The 15,981-nt window shown below is 41.4% G+C and overlaps 1 protein-coding gene across 37 annotated transcripts in view; it reads right to left on the bottom strand.

The window, feature by feature from the left end:
- Positions 1-433: 433 nt before the first annotated feature.
- ABI2 (abl interactor 2) overlaps positions 434-15,981 on the bottom strand; it is a 68,173-nt gene continuing 52,625 nt past the window's right edge. For 15 of the 37 annotated variants that reach the window (XM_080669745.1, XM_080669746.1, XM_080669759.1 and 12 more), the window contains 3 exons: positions 12,533-12,619; positions 9,074-9,247; positions 627-978 (listed from right to left, as the gene is read on the bottom strand). In XM_080669745.1, coding sequence (XP_080525871.1) covers positions 803-978; positions 9,074-9,247; positions 12,533-12,619 — 437 coding nt within the window. In that variant the 3' untranslated portion in view covers positions 627-802. Of the gene's footprint in view, positions 979-9,073; positions 9,248-12,532; positions 12,620-15,981 lie in introns of all 37 variants that reach the window. The other 22 variants (XM_080669764.1, XM_080669754.1, XM_080669755.1 and 19 more) reach the window with 3 other exon arrangements.

Genomic DNA, 15,981 nt, shown 5'->3' with positions numbered 1-15,981 from the left:
GTCCAACCTCTTCAGAACCTTAAGCGCCTTCACGGCCAGCGTCGCACACCTGCTTCCGCATGTGAGCCGGGCCCCGCCCCTGTGCGTTACACACCTGGTGTACTGGCCCTTAGTGCCCCGCAGGCTCATGCAGCAACAGCACATTCAAGTCACACTGGCCACTGCCAACCACCCTCAGAATGCTGGGAGACTCATCATCTACAAATTGAGAACATGAAGGGATGCCAGTCAGTTCAGCATTCACTGGTACGCGCAAGTACTGAGAGAATGCGGAATTTACCTGTGACCGAGGAAATGAGCCATCAGAAACAACGAAAAATGGTTCAGTATGGTATTCAAATATTGGTTCCCTCCTCATACAGGTGGAAGAAAGTGGGGTACGCAGTAGGCCACAAGGCTAACCCTTTGGCACAGGCACTGAAGAAGAGCCAGTGCCACAGGTTCTGCAGGAGAAGATAGCCCACGGGTGTACAGTATTCCTGAGAAAGATCCCAGATTTTGCTCTGATCAGTCTGAACCTGATTTGTTTTACAGTTATGCTGTTATTCCTCTGACATATTCAGAAATGGTCACTTTATTTCAATCCAGACAGCTCAGCATAGTACAAATGATGACAGAAAGATCCATTTGTTCACAATTAGGTTGCTTTTTTGTTTTAATACTGGGGGATAAACAAAAAAAACCAACACATACGTAGTTTTTATCATTTGTATCCTTCATTCACTTCACTGAGGGAGTGCCAGGGCCCTGGACAGTCTGGGAAGCCCTGCCTATTCCGGGGAGGGAGACAGCCGGCGGAGCTTCACTCGGAGTAATGCATGATGGACTCGACATAATTTCCAGGGAAGAGCCCCGTCACTCCATTCATCACTCCCTCGTACCAGCCATCGTCGTTCTTCTTGATGACATAAATAATGGCTCCTTCCTGAAAAGACAGCTCGTCTTCCTTGTCTTTTGTATAATCATAAATTGCCACAACTAGAGGGGAAAAAATAGGATGTGAAAAATAATATTCCTACAAAGATAGAACCAAACAAATGAATATCCATCCTTTCCCAACTTTTACAGCACTTCACACAATAACTTTCTAAACACAGACCAAAATCCCTTCTTTTCCTAATACCCAGTCCTTGTAATGGAATCTCACCTTCCTGGGGAGGTTAGGTTCCAAGCAGTTTAAATGGCAAAAAAAATCAGTGAAGTTACCGTTCAGCAGCCTATGGAGAAATACCTCACTGAGGAGAGTCACAATCCCAGGATCGGGAAAGATGACTATTCAGTTGAGCCTGTATCCTGTCAAAACACGTCTTTCAACCTTAGAATTGTCTAGTGCAGTGGGACACCCCATGAGAGGCAAGTGAGAAGACGAGGTGAACTAAGGGATAGGAGCAGACTGATGTCTCCCCACTTTCTGGAGCCCATGCCTTTCTGGAGTCACTGAGTAGGATAGTGGTTGAGTTCCCACAGGTTTCATGTGCGAATGCTGGGAGTCCATTATATATACACTCTTTCAAAACACATGGGGCATTATGCTACCCATTTAACACATCCCCTAACACACTACAAGTGTCATGGAAGCCAAGGCACCTGTAAGCTCTCCTGACATCTTTGTTGCTTAAATAACTTGGTAACTGGGGTTTTGCGATAGTCTCTGGGACAGCCTCAGGCTCCTGTTGCATCTACCTCAACAGTTTAGTTAAACTGGGGGAGCCTATCGCTCAAATCCACTTGAAGATTTACCTTTTTAAAAAAAAACATTGTTTCTTATTTCACAGAGGAAGGGAGAAACAGAGATAGAAACATCAATGATGGAAAGTGAATCATTCACTGGCTGCCTCCTGCACACCCCCCAGGGGATGGAGCCTATAATCCAGGCCTGTGCCCTGCCTGGGAATCGAACCATGACCTCCTGGTTCACAGGCTGACGCTCAACCACTGAGCTATGCCGGGCTGGTAGATTTCTCTTTTTTGTAAAGAGATCCTCTGTACCTTTTTACATCACTCAGCATTTCACTCAACAACACTCTCCATCTACCCGTCCTTCTGAGAAGCATAAATTGTACTGACTTTGTTCGTTTCTCATGTAACTTTAAACCTCACATAAATAAGAAACAAACTACAATAGGAGTTTATGATAAAATGTAACTTGCCCCAGTTCATTTGTGTGTCTGGCCTACTTTAGTAGAATTAAATGGCTTTGTTAAACTCTGAGTTTTTATATCAGAAAATACTTCAGAGAGGCCTAGGAGGAAGTTAGTATTTCTCAAAACATAACCAAACCCCTAAACACCAATATACACTGAGTGGCCAGATTATTATGATCTCTGAACACGTAATAATCTGGCAACTCAGTGTATATCCTATATAATAAAAGGCTAATATGCAAATTGTCCCCTCGACCAGGAGTTTGACCCGCAGACAGGCCGGCCAACCGCCCATGTCCCCTCCCCCTGGCCAGGCTGGCCGGACCCCACCCATGCACAAATTCATGCACCGGGCCTCTAATACACACAAACACACACACATACACACTGAGTGGCCAGATTATTATGTGTTCAGAGATCATAATAATCTGGCCACTCAGTGTATATTAAATGACAAAAAAGTTTAACTATAAAAGTAAAACAAGGTATGTAAAGTCTTTACTATTTCTATAGTCAACCTAATATTTTTTCTCTCTCTTAGTTAACACTCGATGCTTACCAAAATGCAAACCCAATGAAAAAATAATTCAAACGAGACTATCCCTAAATCCCGTTAATTCCACCTCCTACAGCTCAAAACCAACACCTCCATCATCTCCAGTGTCACGCTCACTGCCCGTCAGCAGCGGTCTTCATGTGGAATATACCTAACCCGGGGGGCTGAAGACTGTCCATGCAGTATGCGTGTCAGATGATTAGGGGAAACTCCTTCTAGAGTCTCAACTTTTATAAATATTGCTTCCAAAACTGCCCTGAGATGATAGCCAGGCATCAGTCACAGAAGTTCTCATTTCCTGTCTATCATTCTCCTACGTGTTACTGCAGTGCACTGTCTTAAAGTACAAAACTCTGCTGGGTGCCAAAGAAACAGTTCAAAATATTCGTGTGATACTAAAAAAGAGAATTACTCCACTGAGTAACCCAACCTTTTGCAAGTTAAAGTTAGGTGGCTCCATTCCTTTAAACAAACATTAAGACCAATGGAGTTATCAGCCAACGTATCAAACATTGTTAAAGATGGAACATTATTTGACTTTCGGCAAGTAACTCTGAAGGAGTTAAAAGAATCGAGTGACAGTGCCACGTGAGAAAATACTTCCATTTGTATCAACTGATTTATGGGAACAAGGTTTCAGCACCTCTGCTGTAGCTAAGGCCCTCAGCTCTTCCTTAGAAAGGTATCCAACTTGGTCTTCCAACTCCTCCTTTCTTCATTTATTTAAAAAATTTTAATTGATTTTAGAGAGAGGAAGGGAGTAAGAGAGAAAGAAACATCGATGTGAGTGAGAAACATTGATCAGTTGCCTCTCGCACATGTCCCAACTGGGCATCAAACCCGCAACTTCCGGTGCACAGGACGACGCGCCAACCGAGTCACACTGCCAGGGCCCTGCTTTCCTTTCTGATGTGCTCTGCACTGTTATCAGGTAATTTTTTTAACTAAAGATATAAGTACATGGGAACTTACCATTAACCTGCTTAAAAATCTTCCACAATTTTCTACCATCAGATTTTTTAAAAAGGAAAAAGATCCAGACATCTCAGCATGGTACTCAAGGCCTTCCATCACCAGTTACAACTTCCTGCACACACACCCCAGGCCCTCTCTCCCCACACCCACCCACGTCCTCGTGCACATGGCCCTGCTCACCGTGCCAAACCACCGTGCCTTCACTCAGAGCACCCCTCTGCCTAGAGGCCCTTGCTAGCTCCCCTCTCTGCCTGAGAAATTCTTCACTGCTCAGGGCACTTCACAAATGTCCTCTGACAAGCTTCCTGGAATCCCCAGATAGAATTAATGGAACTATTCATTTTTTTGACAATCATTAATGGAGCATCCATGCTGATTTTTAGAGATAGGAAGATGAACAAGACAAATGGTCATAGTCTTATAAGGACAGAAATGTTATCTGATAAATTACCACACATTGTTGATACTTCTACCAAGAAGTTATATCATTGAGCTGGAAGAATACAAGAAGAGACAGCTTGGAAGGGATGGGATCGAAGAATTTAATGCTAGTAAACTGTATAGCCAAGACTCAATCAATCCCAGGTCTGCCGAAGCCCCAGCTTAGGAATGGCTAAGAATGTGCGCTCTGGAGTTATACACTGAGTGCAAATGCCAGCTCTGCAGTTATTAGTTCACAGAACACATTTAAAGTCCCTAAACTTCTTTTTACTCAACTGTACAATGGAAACTAAAATAGTGCTAACACCACAAAGCTCTGTTCTGTTAAAGGAGGCAATGCACATACAACACCCAGCCCGGAGCCCTGTATATGGTGAGCATCCATATAAATGTTAGCTTCTTTTATTATCATTAACAACTATTAAGATACACTGTCTTTTCTCTAACACTAACATTTTCTGTTATCTTCTCTAACAAATTATCTTTAACATCATTTTCTAGTCTGCAAGCTGGGGAAACTATCTTACATATGTAGTAAGTCTTACATTATGCCAGGCACATGATGGGCAGTAATCAAAGGTTACAACAAACCTTCCCCTATGGCTGTGGTTCTCAACCCTGGAATTACCTGAGGAACTTCTAAAAATTTTGACGCAGTCCCACAGATTCTGATTTAATAGGCCTGCAGGGACAGATGTATTAAACACTCCCTCAGTGACTCAAATGTGCAGGCAGGGTTAAGACCAGGTCCTAAGGTCTAGGATAGCAAAACGAGTCAGTAGGCACAGCTGAACATACACATACACACACACACACACACGCGCACGCAGAAGAGCCATCGTAAGCCTAACACAGCTGGCTATGTTCTGTTATGCCAGAAGGAGTAAGGAAGAGCTGATTTGGTTTTCATGTTTTGAAAGATCTGAACTTAACAGAAATAAGCCAAACCGTTAAAAACAGCTTAGGGGACAATGCAGGCATATTCTTTAAAACTTTAAAGAGTTACTTGGACTCAAAACAAACTTACTTTCCTCTCACAAATCTCTCCAGATTTTTATATGTTCACTAAAGAGTCAATTTTTAGAAAGCAAAATTTCATCGTGCTATTCTCTTAAGGAATAACCGAGGGAGTTTTCCACAGCTGAAATCGTATCACTTTGTCTAGGACAGGGTAAAATCAGCTAAGGCGTTTGTAAAACGCGTCAATGCCTAAGGCCGCGTCCTAGTGTAGTACCTTGGGCTCTTCTCCCCCCTTACAAAACAGCTTTAATGAGGTATTAGTTTAGATACAAAACACAAGCATTTAATTGCAGAATTCAATGAGTTTTCACAAATGTATGCACCTGTATATATAAATGTATAACGACCACCACAATGATCAGATACAACATGCCCATCACCCCCAAATTTCCTTATGCCCCTGTGTAAATTCCTTCACCCACCAGTACCAGTCCCTGAAAACCACTGATCTAGATTTCATGTAGATGGAGTCATAAAGTAAGAATCTTTTTTGGTCTTTTTCATTAGGGTAACACTTGAAATCCCTCCGTATTGTTGCTTATAAGAGGAGTTTGTTCCTTTTCACTGAACAGTATTTCATTGAATAGATGGATATGTCCCACAATTAATTTATTCACCATTTTAAAAACATTTGGGTTGTTTCCAGGTTTTGGCGATTATGAACATTCAAGTCTTTGTGTGAACACAATTGTCACTCCTGTAAGTAACCACCACAGGAAGGAAGGCCGGATCATCTGGTAGGTGGATGTCTGGCTCCATAAGAAACTGCCAACTGTTTTCCCAAGGGACTGAGATGCTGCATTCTTACCAACGATGTAAGGGCTCCAGCTGCACCCTTTCTCTCCCACTTGGTGTTATCAGTGTTTTAATTGTAGCCATTCTAGAGGGTGTACAGTGGTACCGAGTTTGGTTCACAGTGGCTTTAACCTGCATGTCCCTCATAACTAACCCTGAGCATCTTGCTGGCCACTGTGGCTCAATGGTTGAGAGTCAACCTATGAACCATGAGGTCATGGTTCAATTCCAGGCCAGGGCAGATGCCCAGGTTTCAGGCTCAATCCCCAGCAGGGGGCGTGCAGGAGGCAGCCGATCAATGTTTCTCATCAGTGATGTTTCTCTCTCTCCCTCTCCCTTGCTCTCTGAAATCAATAAAAAAAACGTATTTTAATACTGAGCTCCTTTTCATGTGCTTATTTGCAATTCATGTATCTATTTGGTAAATGTGTTCAAATTTTTTTCCCTACAAGTTGTCATCTTAGTGAATTATTTTGCAAATATTTTTCCCAGGCTAATATGTCTTGTCATTTCTTCAGTGTCTGAAGAAAAGTTTAATTAATGAAATTCAATTTATCAATTTTTTTCTTTTTAAGTTTCATGTATTTTTATGTGGTCTCCACAAGATTTTTTTCCTGACCCCAGAACATAGTTTTTTCTCCTACATTTCCCCCCAGAATTTTTATAGTTTAGGTTTTACATTCAGATCCAAAATACATTTCAAATTAATTTATGTGAATTGTGAGGTAAGGGTGGAAGTTCATGTTTTGCATATGGATATCCAATTGTTCAAAACTATTTGCTGAAAACACTATCCTTTCCTCGCCGGATTATTTGGGTTCTATGCATTCTGGTCCACTGATTTATATTCCTATACTTACACCAGCACCAGTCTTGAACACTGAAGCTTTCCACTAGAACTCTGAAGTCAGGTAGTGTAATTCCTCCAACATTAGACTTCTTTTCAGATTGTTTTGACTATACTAGATTGTTTGCATTTCCATATAACTTTTAGAATCGTCTTGTCAATTTCTGTAAGACTGACTTCTGGATTTTTATAGGTATTGCATTCCATATATATACCATTTTGGGGAAAACCAGTCTCAACAATAATGATCAAAGAGCATCATACAGTTCTCAAATTTTTTAAGGCTTTTATTAATTTCTCTTAATGTTTTAGTTTTCATCATGCAAGTCTTTCATATATTTCAATTTATCCCTAAGTATTTCATATCTTATTACAAAAGTTGTTTTATAAATTTCAACCTCCAATTGTTTGTTGCTGACATAAAAAAATGCAATTAATTTTATACATTGACCTGTAACCTATACTCTTTAGTTCTACCAGATTTCTGTAGATTGCTTAGGATTTCCTCCATGAGATCTTATCTCTGCAAAAAAAGACTCTTTGGTATCACCTCACATATCTGGGGCTGTGTTTAGTGTCTTTTCCCACGCCTCATTTTGAATAGTTTGTATTGTCATACCATCAAGGTTGCTGATCTTTTCTTCTGAATGTCACTTCAGATACCATATTTTTTATCTTCAAAAAAGTGAGTTTTTCTCTTTTTTTAAAAATGTATTCGTTTCCTAAGGTTCATGTTTTCCTTTACCTTCTTGAACATACGTGGCATTTATAATAGCTCTGTTACACCCTGATCAGGCAATTCCATTATCTTGGTCATTTCTGGTCTATTTCCATTAGCTGGCTTTTCCTTTAGCTGTGAGTTACCAAAGGACTATTTTCCTGCTTTTTCACACGGCTTGCGATTAACGGCGGTCGGACCCTGTGACCCTGACTTTTCAATGCGCTGGCTCTTGGTGAACAGTGTTGCACTTTGTCCGGAGCTCAGTTAAGTTACCAGAAACCAGGTGGATGCTTCCAAAGGCCTGCAGGTGAGCTCTGTCAGGGCAGTCCCCAGCAGCTTTCATCCGGGCTGATGTGCCCCATTACTAAGAGGACACACTTTGAGGCCTCTGCTCTGTGCCTTGTGTATTACACGTCTTTCTATTCTGACGGGTTTGGGAGCGTGAACTATTTCCAGGCCTGTGTCATGTCAGTCATTTTTCTGCCTAGTCCTTTCTGGTTTTGTTCTTTCAGGATCAGGTCATTTCTTCACACACATGTACAAATCAGTGCTCAGTTCAAGACTCAACGGGACCTTCCGGATATCTCCCGAGCTCTGTCCTCTCTGTGGCCTCCAAAAATTCTCATCTCTACCTTCTCTCCACAAGTCAGTGCCCACGCTCTGTCTGGGCTACATCCTCCTTGCACTGTGGCCTGGAAACTGCCTCTAGGTAGCAAGCCAGGGCATCACAGGCTCGCCCTGAGTTCCTTCTCTCGGGGCAGAGTCCACCACTGCCTATTGTCTACTGATTCAAAACCATTGCCTCAACTTTTTCTGGGTTCCTGTTTTAGGAGAGAGGGTAAATCTAATTACTATTGCTCTATTTTGACCAAAAGTGGAAGTTTACCATTTCTTAATGTAAGTTCCCCAGGTGATTCTAAATGTGGGGTCAGTTTTGAGATCAGTGAGTAGCTTTAATTTCCTTAAAACTTCCTGCAAGACAGCACCCTTTTTCTGAGCTGATTAGTACTGATAAGATTTAGAAGTTTGTGTCCCAAAAGCACCATGGCATGGTTAGCTGGTATATTTAGAGAAACTTTCAATAAAAGAAATGCCCAATACTACTTTGTAAAGAAATGAAGAAACCATTCTTCTTTGGAAGGAATTTCATATGGAGATACTTAAACTGAAATATCTGATAAAAGGTGCCACAAAAGAAAGCTTTATAAACCGTGGGGGCAGAAATAACTAATAATTTGAAAAAAAAATCATCCTCTTCCTGAGGCATTCCAGAAAAAGCCTCTTTTTTTTTTTTTTTTTTTTTTTTTTTACTTTTGTCTTACTGAAACCATTCATAAAGAGCATGCTCAACAGGAAAAATACGTTAACTATCATTTCAATAAAAAATCAAACAGTCACAGAATTTTACTAGCATGCTTTCAAAACCATAAAACCTATCAACTAAATAAAAATATACATGTAATATAAGCAAAATTTTTCTTATCAGTAAAACAAAAAATTCTCTTCAGTACCAGTAAATGTCATTCCTATGTGCAGATTTCTTCCCATCCCTCCACACAGCCCTCTGAACTTACCCTTTTCCAAATAAGACCTCGGAGCCCAGGGCGGGTCCTCCTCAGCATAAGGATCACTGTACTCAACCACGGCGGCCTCCTCCTCTTCGTAATCTTCTGGGGGAGGGGGTGGAGGGGGGGATTCATCAAAGACTGGCTCTTCCGCAGGCGGTGGTGGGGGTGGTGTGTCTGAAACTGAGAAGGCATCAAGCTGATAACAAACTACACCTAATGCACAATTCTTATTTCTTACCTGAGCTAAGCTTCTATGTTCATGAACTATAAACCTACACTTGAAAATAACCTTTAAAAACTTGAGTGGGCAAGAGAATCCCTCCACCAGCTATAAAGTTTCCAATCTCCAATCATGGCTTTCTCCTCCCCATGGGTTAGCGTGTATGGATGCTGAATAAAGTTTAGCCGAAATAATAACAGAGCCTTGGAACCTGTTTATGCTAATACAATATACTTTGGCTTTATATGCTATCCAAGAAGTGATTATCAGAAATATTAATAATTTGGATACTTATAACCGTATTTAGGTTATAAAAATTAGAATGACTCCAATGAAAAGTCAAATTTTAATAATCTGCTACTTTCTCTCAGTGAATTTCTTAAATATAGCATCTTACCAAATCAGCAGGGCAGAAATCACAAACAATTTTAGGTAACTTCATCTATGAAGATGTTTGTGTTTAGTTTGGTTATTTCAGAATTTCTCCAAGGTAAATATATGAGTGATTTAAAATATTTTAAATATCTCTTTATTGAGATCTGCTTCCACAGCTCAGGTGTCAACAAATAGCAATGTCTAAATATCATCTCCAAACTCAGGAACTCAAAAGCTTTTAAAATGCTTGATATACATGAGCACAGCTCAACAAAATAAACCAAATAAAGTTGCATTGATCAGTTGTCCCATTTTAATGAACAGCACAAATTCTTATTTATGAAGTGCCAGTACTGTTTCTGTGAAATTCTCTGAGCAATCTGTTTAGTTTCTATTTTTTTCTCTAAACCTACTGATTGAATCAAATGAATTTTAGAAGATTGCTGGCCTGGTGAGGATTATCAACTTCATACTCTGCCCTATCCCAGTATTCTTCCATCTGCTGGGCCACTCTGTACTTATTAACGTATCTACTTTATGAACTTTAAAACTTTACCCATTACAAGTATTGCTTTTAGTTCTAATGTGTTTTTTTAACAAACAAAACATATAAGTATGTGATTTTAACAAAGTTTATGACAAATTATATGTAGTTGGGATAAGAATCAACAATATTTCCTATTTGCATTTAAACAATTCCACAAAAATATACATCCAAATGAACTCTGTCTTTCAAAACAATCACCTTGAGAAATTACCAAATTACTCAAAGATGTTGCCATGCTCATTTTTACCTTTTCTAATAACTGCCTGAGGGCCAATTTATGAATGTGAAAACTGGCTTTCGTGCCTACAGAAGTAAGGGGAAGAGCAGAAATTGGAACGCCAATGTTTATTATCTTAAAAGCTTACAATACTATGGGGTAAGATAAACACACTAACTTTAAGGTAAAGTTTCATTATTATTCCCTCAACAAACATCAACTGAAAGCCTACTACGGTTAGGTACTTACTACTCAGCACTGGGAATAGAGCAGTGAGCAAAAGTCTGGGAGACATGGACAGCCAAACTTCTGTTTATAATTCAGTGCAGTAAGTGCTTTAAGTCATTATGGAAAATAGAGCAGTAGACCCACCCGCTTACATGGGTTTCTGAAACCTGAAAGATGAGTAAGAGTTAATGTCTAGGGGGTGGGATGGAGTGGGGGTGGAAAAACAAATGCAAAGGGAAGAAAGCAAAGAACTGACCAAAGTTCAGCAGAAAGAGGCTTGAGGAAGCTGAAGAACACTAAGCAGGAAGGGCCTTGCAACAGTTTGAACTTTATCCAAAGAGCAAGGGGGAGCCACAGAAGGATTTTAAGAAGAACAACGGGATCATTGCTACACTACTTAGCACCGTATAACTGGTTCCAAATAATTCCAGACTTCTTTCAAACCTCAATCTTAATACAGAGTGGTTTCAAAATAATGTATCTGAAAGCTATGATAATCCCAAAAGATAGGTATGCATCTTTCCAAGGTGACTGTTTTGAAGAGGACAACATTCATTTGAATGTACAAGTCCTACTATGTCTTTAAATCAACCACAGCACACCTCATACACCAAGTCTCTTATTTTTATACATTCTGTAGGTGAGAAATGTATATGACTAAGGAAAGAAATGAGAAAAGATAACCCAAAAGGCAATCACATTGTGGTAAACACGGGAGGTGCTTATGGAATACCCTCCACTACACTGAAGTGATATAAGCTACTTTCAGAAATTAGCAAGGAGAGATGCAAAGGCACCTGGAAGACAGAGTGAGCCCTCCCTCCAGTGAAACTGGATTATCATCAGTTAAAATACAAGAAGAAATGTGTCAACATAAACGGGGCGTTTAGTTACCGAGGGGAGCACAAAAAAGGAGGGACTAAAAGTGTTTGCTATGTGTCAGATGCTTTCTTAAGTGCTGGGGAAACAGCCCAGGAACAAAACAGGCAAAAGTCCCTGCTCTCACAGAGCGTACATTCTAGTAATGGCAATGCCCACATCCGAAGGAGCAAGGGTCCTAAGCAACAGCGTGCACATCTTCTATCCCATTGGTGAGGCCATCCTGTTACTAGATGCTAATGGGCTATTTCAGCCTGACAACATTAAGTCTTTCTTTAACGCAATCTCCCTTGTTCAAATTCCAGGCCCATCAAGCAACCTTCTGATTACAATACAGTTCCTCAGGAAGACTGCTCACAGAGAAGCCACCTCCCACTCAGACTATGTTTACTGGTCTCTGTACAACTCAGCACTGAATGTTGATACAGGCCTCCTGCTTTGCAGACTTCAGTCTCCTGAGATTCCTTAATACTTCCCGAGGAGAAGACTCAATTTGTCAATAAAATCAGTTATGTGATCCTGCATAACTCAACACCAGACCACAAGCCAATGGTAATTCATTGCCAATCTATGAGGCCTCTTAGGAAATAGGGAGGCAATTTGGTCCCCTGGGACCTACCTGGAATCACAGGACCAAAGGAAAATTCTCAGGCCAGCCACAAAACCCTAAATTCCAGTGATAAAAAACTAGGCTACTTGTTTCAGCATCCCAGAGGAAAAAAAATGGGATAGCTAGTGATTAAAGAACATCTCAGGTGTGATCTTTCTTTTCTTACATGTGCCTTATTTAAATTTTTTTTCACTACCAGATTTTAAGTTATTTGAAAGTAGAGAATTTCATCTTAATTATTTTATCATCCCTACTAGCTGCTCACATAGTGACTTATTCATAATATTCAAATACTTGAAGTATCAGCAAATGGATATTTAGCCAATCACATATAAATGACATTTATGCCTGCAATCTGATCTACAGCATAAAGGAAGACATAAACTTACTATTTTCTTGGACTCTGGCCACAAATCCCATTAAAGGTAACTGAGGAGTTACCTGTAGGATGGTGGGAGGAGGAGGAGCAAGAGATACTGTAAAAACAAAAAAGGTGCGGAGGATAAGGGGTAAGGGCAAGTTACATTAAAAGAAAAGGATAATACAATAAAACGAACATATAAGGAGGGAAACCACTTTGCACCAACATGTTATAGGATATATTAAGGATCCTCTTTTGAGGGATAATTCATCAACACACAAAACAAGTATTAGGAGAGTTTTAAGAAAGTTCTTAAAAGTTACAACAGGAAGCATTCATTCATCCATACAGACCTACTCTAATGTATAACGGCAAACTGAGCTTTTCATGTCAATAACAGGCCTTCTCAAAGACAGAATTTCTCAGACCACAATAAATAATTTGGGTTTCAGAAAATTACCTTGGTGGTTACAAATTTAAATATTTGTCAATAAAAAGGAAAAAAAACCATTATATCCCAACATTCTGAATTTATATTTCATTACATGAACAGGCAAATAAATTAGTTTTTTATTCATTAATTAAATAAATATTTACTGACTTCCTAAGTGGCAAGCACTCTACTAAGAGACCAATATCAAACCATTCTCTGAGAGTCAGGTCTCTGTCATTAAAATTTTTCATAGTCCCAATTCATACCACCTGCTCAAGCAGGTACATTTCCTCCCTGGCCCTACAGAAAATGTTAGCCTCATTCCAGGCATTCTCCTCTCCTCTCCTCCCGGTGCCTTTTCCTCTATCTCAAACACCTGGTCTAGCACTAGTAAGCCTGCAACACATGTCTGATGTATGTAAACACACAGATAAGCCAGGAATGTGCTAAACAATTTCCCAGGATTTACTCTACAGCTATAGTTTCCTTCAGAATGGATATAAAGTATGGCAAGCATCCTATCTAATAAGAGGGAACATGCTAATTGACCATCACACCCTCACAAAGATGGCAGCGCCCACAGCCAATAAGGAGGGAATATGCTAATTGACTGCCACATCCTCAAAGATGGCGGTGCCCACAGCCACAAGATGGCAGCGCCCAGTCCCCTTAGCCCCGCCGGGGCGGCAGGCGTGCGGCACGGCCAGGCCCGCCCCCAGGCGGGTCCAGCCACTCCGCGCGCCTGCCTCCCGAGTCCCCCAGTCCCCTCAGCCCCCCAGCCGCCCAGGGCCGGCCCGAGGAGCAGGCAAGCCTCGGATATTGGCTGCCCAGCCGCCCAGGGCGGGCCCGAGGCACAGGCAAGCCTCAGATGGCGGTTGCCCAGCCGCCCAGGGCCAGCAGAGCCTCAGGTAACCAGGGCCGGCCGAGGCTTACGCTGTCGGCAGTGGCAGCGGCAGAGATGTGATGGGGGCATCGCCTTCCCCTGATCGCCGGGTCACCTCCCACCCCTGAGGGCTCCCGGACTGTGAGAGGGGGCAGGCAGGGCTGAGGGACCCCCCTCTCCAGTGCATGAATTTTCATGCACCGGGCCTCTAGTCTTCTTATAAAGAGAGAATACCTTTAATAACGCCAAACTACAGTTAAGACTAATAAAACTTAAAAAATGAATGAGTCAGCACCCTCAAAGAGATCACATTCTAACTGGGCACATAAACAAAATAGTAATGTTAACCCAACAATTATTTGTAGCGACTTCCTGGAGGTGGCGATGGTTGGTGAGAAGTGGTAGTGTTAGTGGAGTGGCGATGGTTGGTGAGAAGTGGTAGTGTTAGTGGAGTGGCGATGGTTGGTGAGAAGTGGTAGTGTTAGTGGAGTGGTGATAGGGAGGAAGACTAGATGTGACTTGAGGAAACAAAGCTGGATTGACAAGCAGAGAAGAGCTGAGAAAGACAAGCTGAGAACCAAGTGAGGACAGAGGCTTAGAGGTGACCACACGGCTAGCAGAAGATACCCAGAGAGAAAGTACACAGCACAGAGAGAGAGCAGGTGGATGGAAAAGTGAGACACCTTATATGTTAGGTGAAAGACTTCTTAATGGAAAGAGATTGGACTTTAATGTCACCCAACATCAAATAACCTGATTCACCATTTCCTTGATGTTGGAACAGCAAGTTAACTTCTTTGTGCCTATTCCATAAATGTGATATTTTAAAAAATAGATAATGCAACCTACTTTACAGAGTGGATGCAAATAAAATTTCCAAAACAAAAAATGTTTTGGTTAGCCTGGCACCAACAAAAAAAGGGGGGGGGGGCAGCAGAAATAGGAAGGAGAGAGCTTCGTAACACAGTGTGGAGGAAGAATACGTACAAGGACTTGGCTAGTACATGAAGGAGATCAACAGCTAAAGATGGTTCTTAGATTTTTAGTTCTCATAACTATGAAGGTGCAGGTGCCATTTAACCACATTAACCTTGGTAGGCAGTACAGGGAAAGAGGCAGGTGAGGAGGCAGCTCGGAGAGAGCTGATGATGTGATAACTAGGAGGCATGAAAGTGACATGGGCATAGATCTAGGAGGCAACTGGAACGTGTGGGTTAAGCATGTGAGAAAAACTGAGCGGTAAAGATCTAGGAGAGATCAGGAGAGAGACGATATGCTGTGGGTCAGTGCAGGGAGAACATATGTACCATGCAACAAGAGTTAGGCAGGTAATCATGAAGCGTATCTAGATTTAAGGGGCAGACTAGTATAACCTTAGAAATCCATACCTTTCTTCAAAAGATACCTTTTGGTTAGGTTTTTCCCTAAAGTCCTATTTCTTGGTAATAAATCCTTAAGTTGTATGCCTGTCTCCTACCCTCTGAAGCTTGAAACAATTGTGGATATGTTCACATTGCCCTGCTTCCCAAACGGGGGGAGAAGAGTCAATGAACAGACAAGACAGCAGAGACAAAGCAAACAAAAATGAGAAACAGCAGCCAACAGCAACTGGCACTGGAAAAGTGCAATTACATGAATGTTCATATCAAATAAGGTGAGAAGTTCCTCTTCTGTCAGCACCCGTTCCAACCTCCCTGTACAGGAAAGCAGGACATTTCCCACTTCAGTCACTGTCTCTCCTCCAAATTAGAAACAAACAAAACAAGACCTTTTGGTACTCCAAAAAACCAATGATTAGGTGCTTAACTTACAAGTCTTTTTGTAAGTAGGCTGTTTAGTACTTTTTTTTTTAGGATTTTTTTTCCATTGATTTTCAGAGATCGTGGACTGAATGTTTATGTTCCCCCAAAATTCATACATTGAAATCCTAATTCCTAATGTGATGGTATTTGGAGATGGGGCCTTTGGGAGATGATTAAGTCATGGGTGGAGCCCTCACGAACGGAATTAGGACCCATATAAAAGAAAGGCTGCAGAGTTCTCTCTGCTCCCACATGTGAGGACACAGCATGAAGACAGAAGTCTGCAGCCCGGAGGGGTTCTCACAGAACTCCACCACGTTAGCGCCCTGACCTCCGACTCCCAGCTTCCAGAGCAGTCT

The sequence above is a fragment of the Plecotus auritus genome (genome assembly GCF_963455305.1).
Source record: "Plecotus auritus genome assembly, chromosome: 5".
Lineage (NCBI taxonomy): Eukaryota > Metazoa > Chordata > Mammalia > Chiroptera > Vespertilionidae > Plecotus > Plecotus auritus.
Note: the sequence above shows the minus strand (reverse complement) of the source record. Positions and strands in the feature narration are given on the sequence as shown.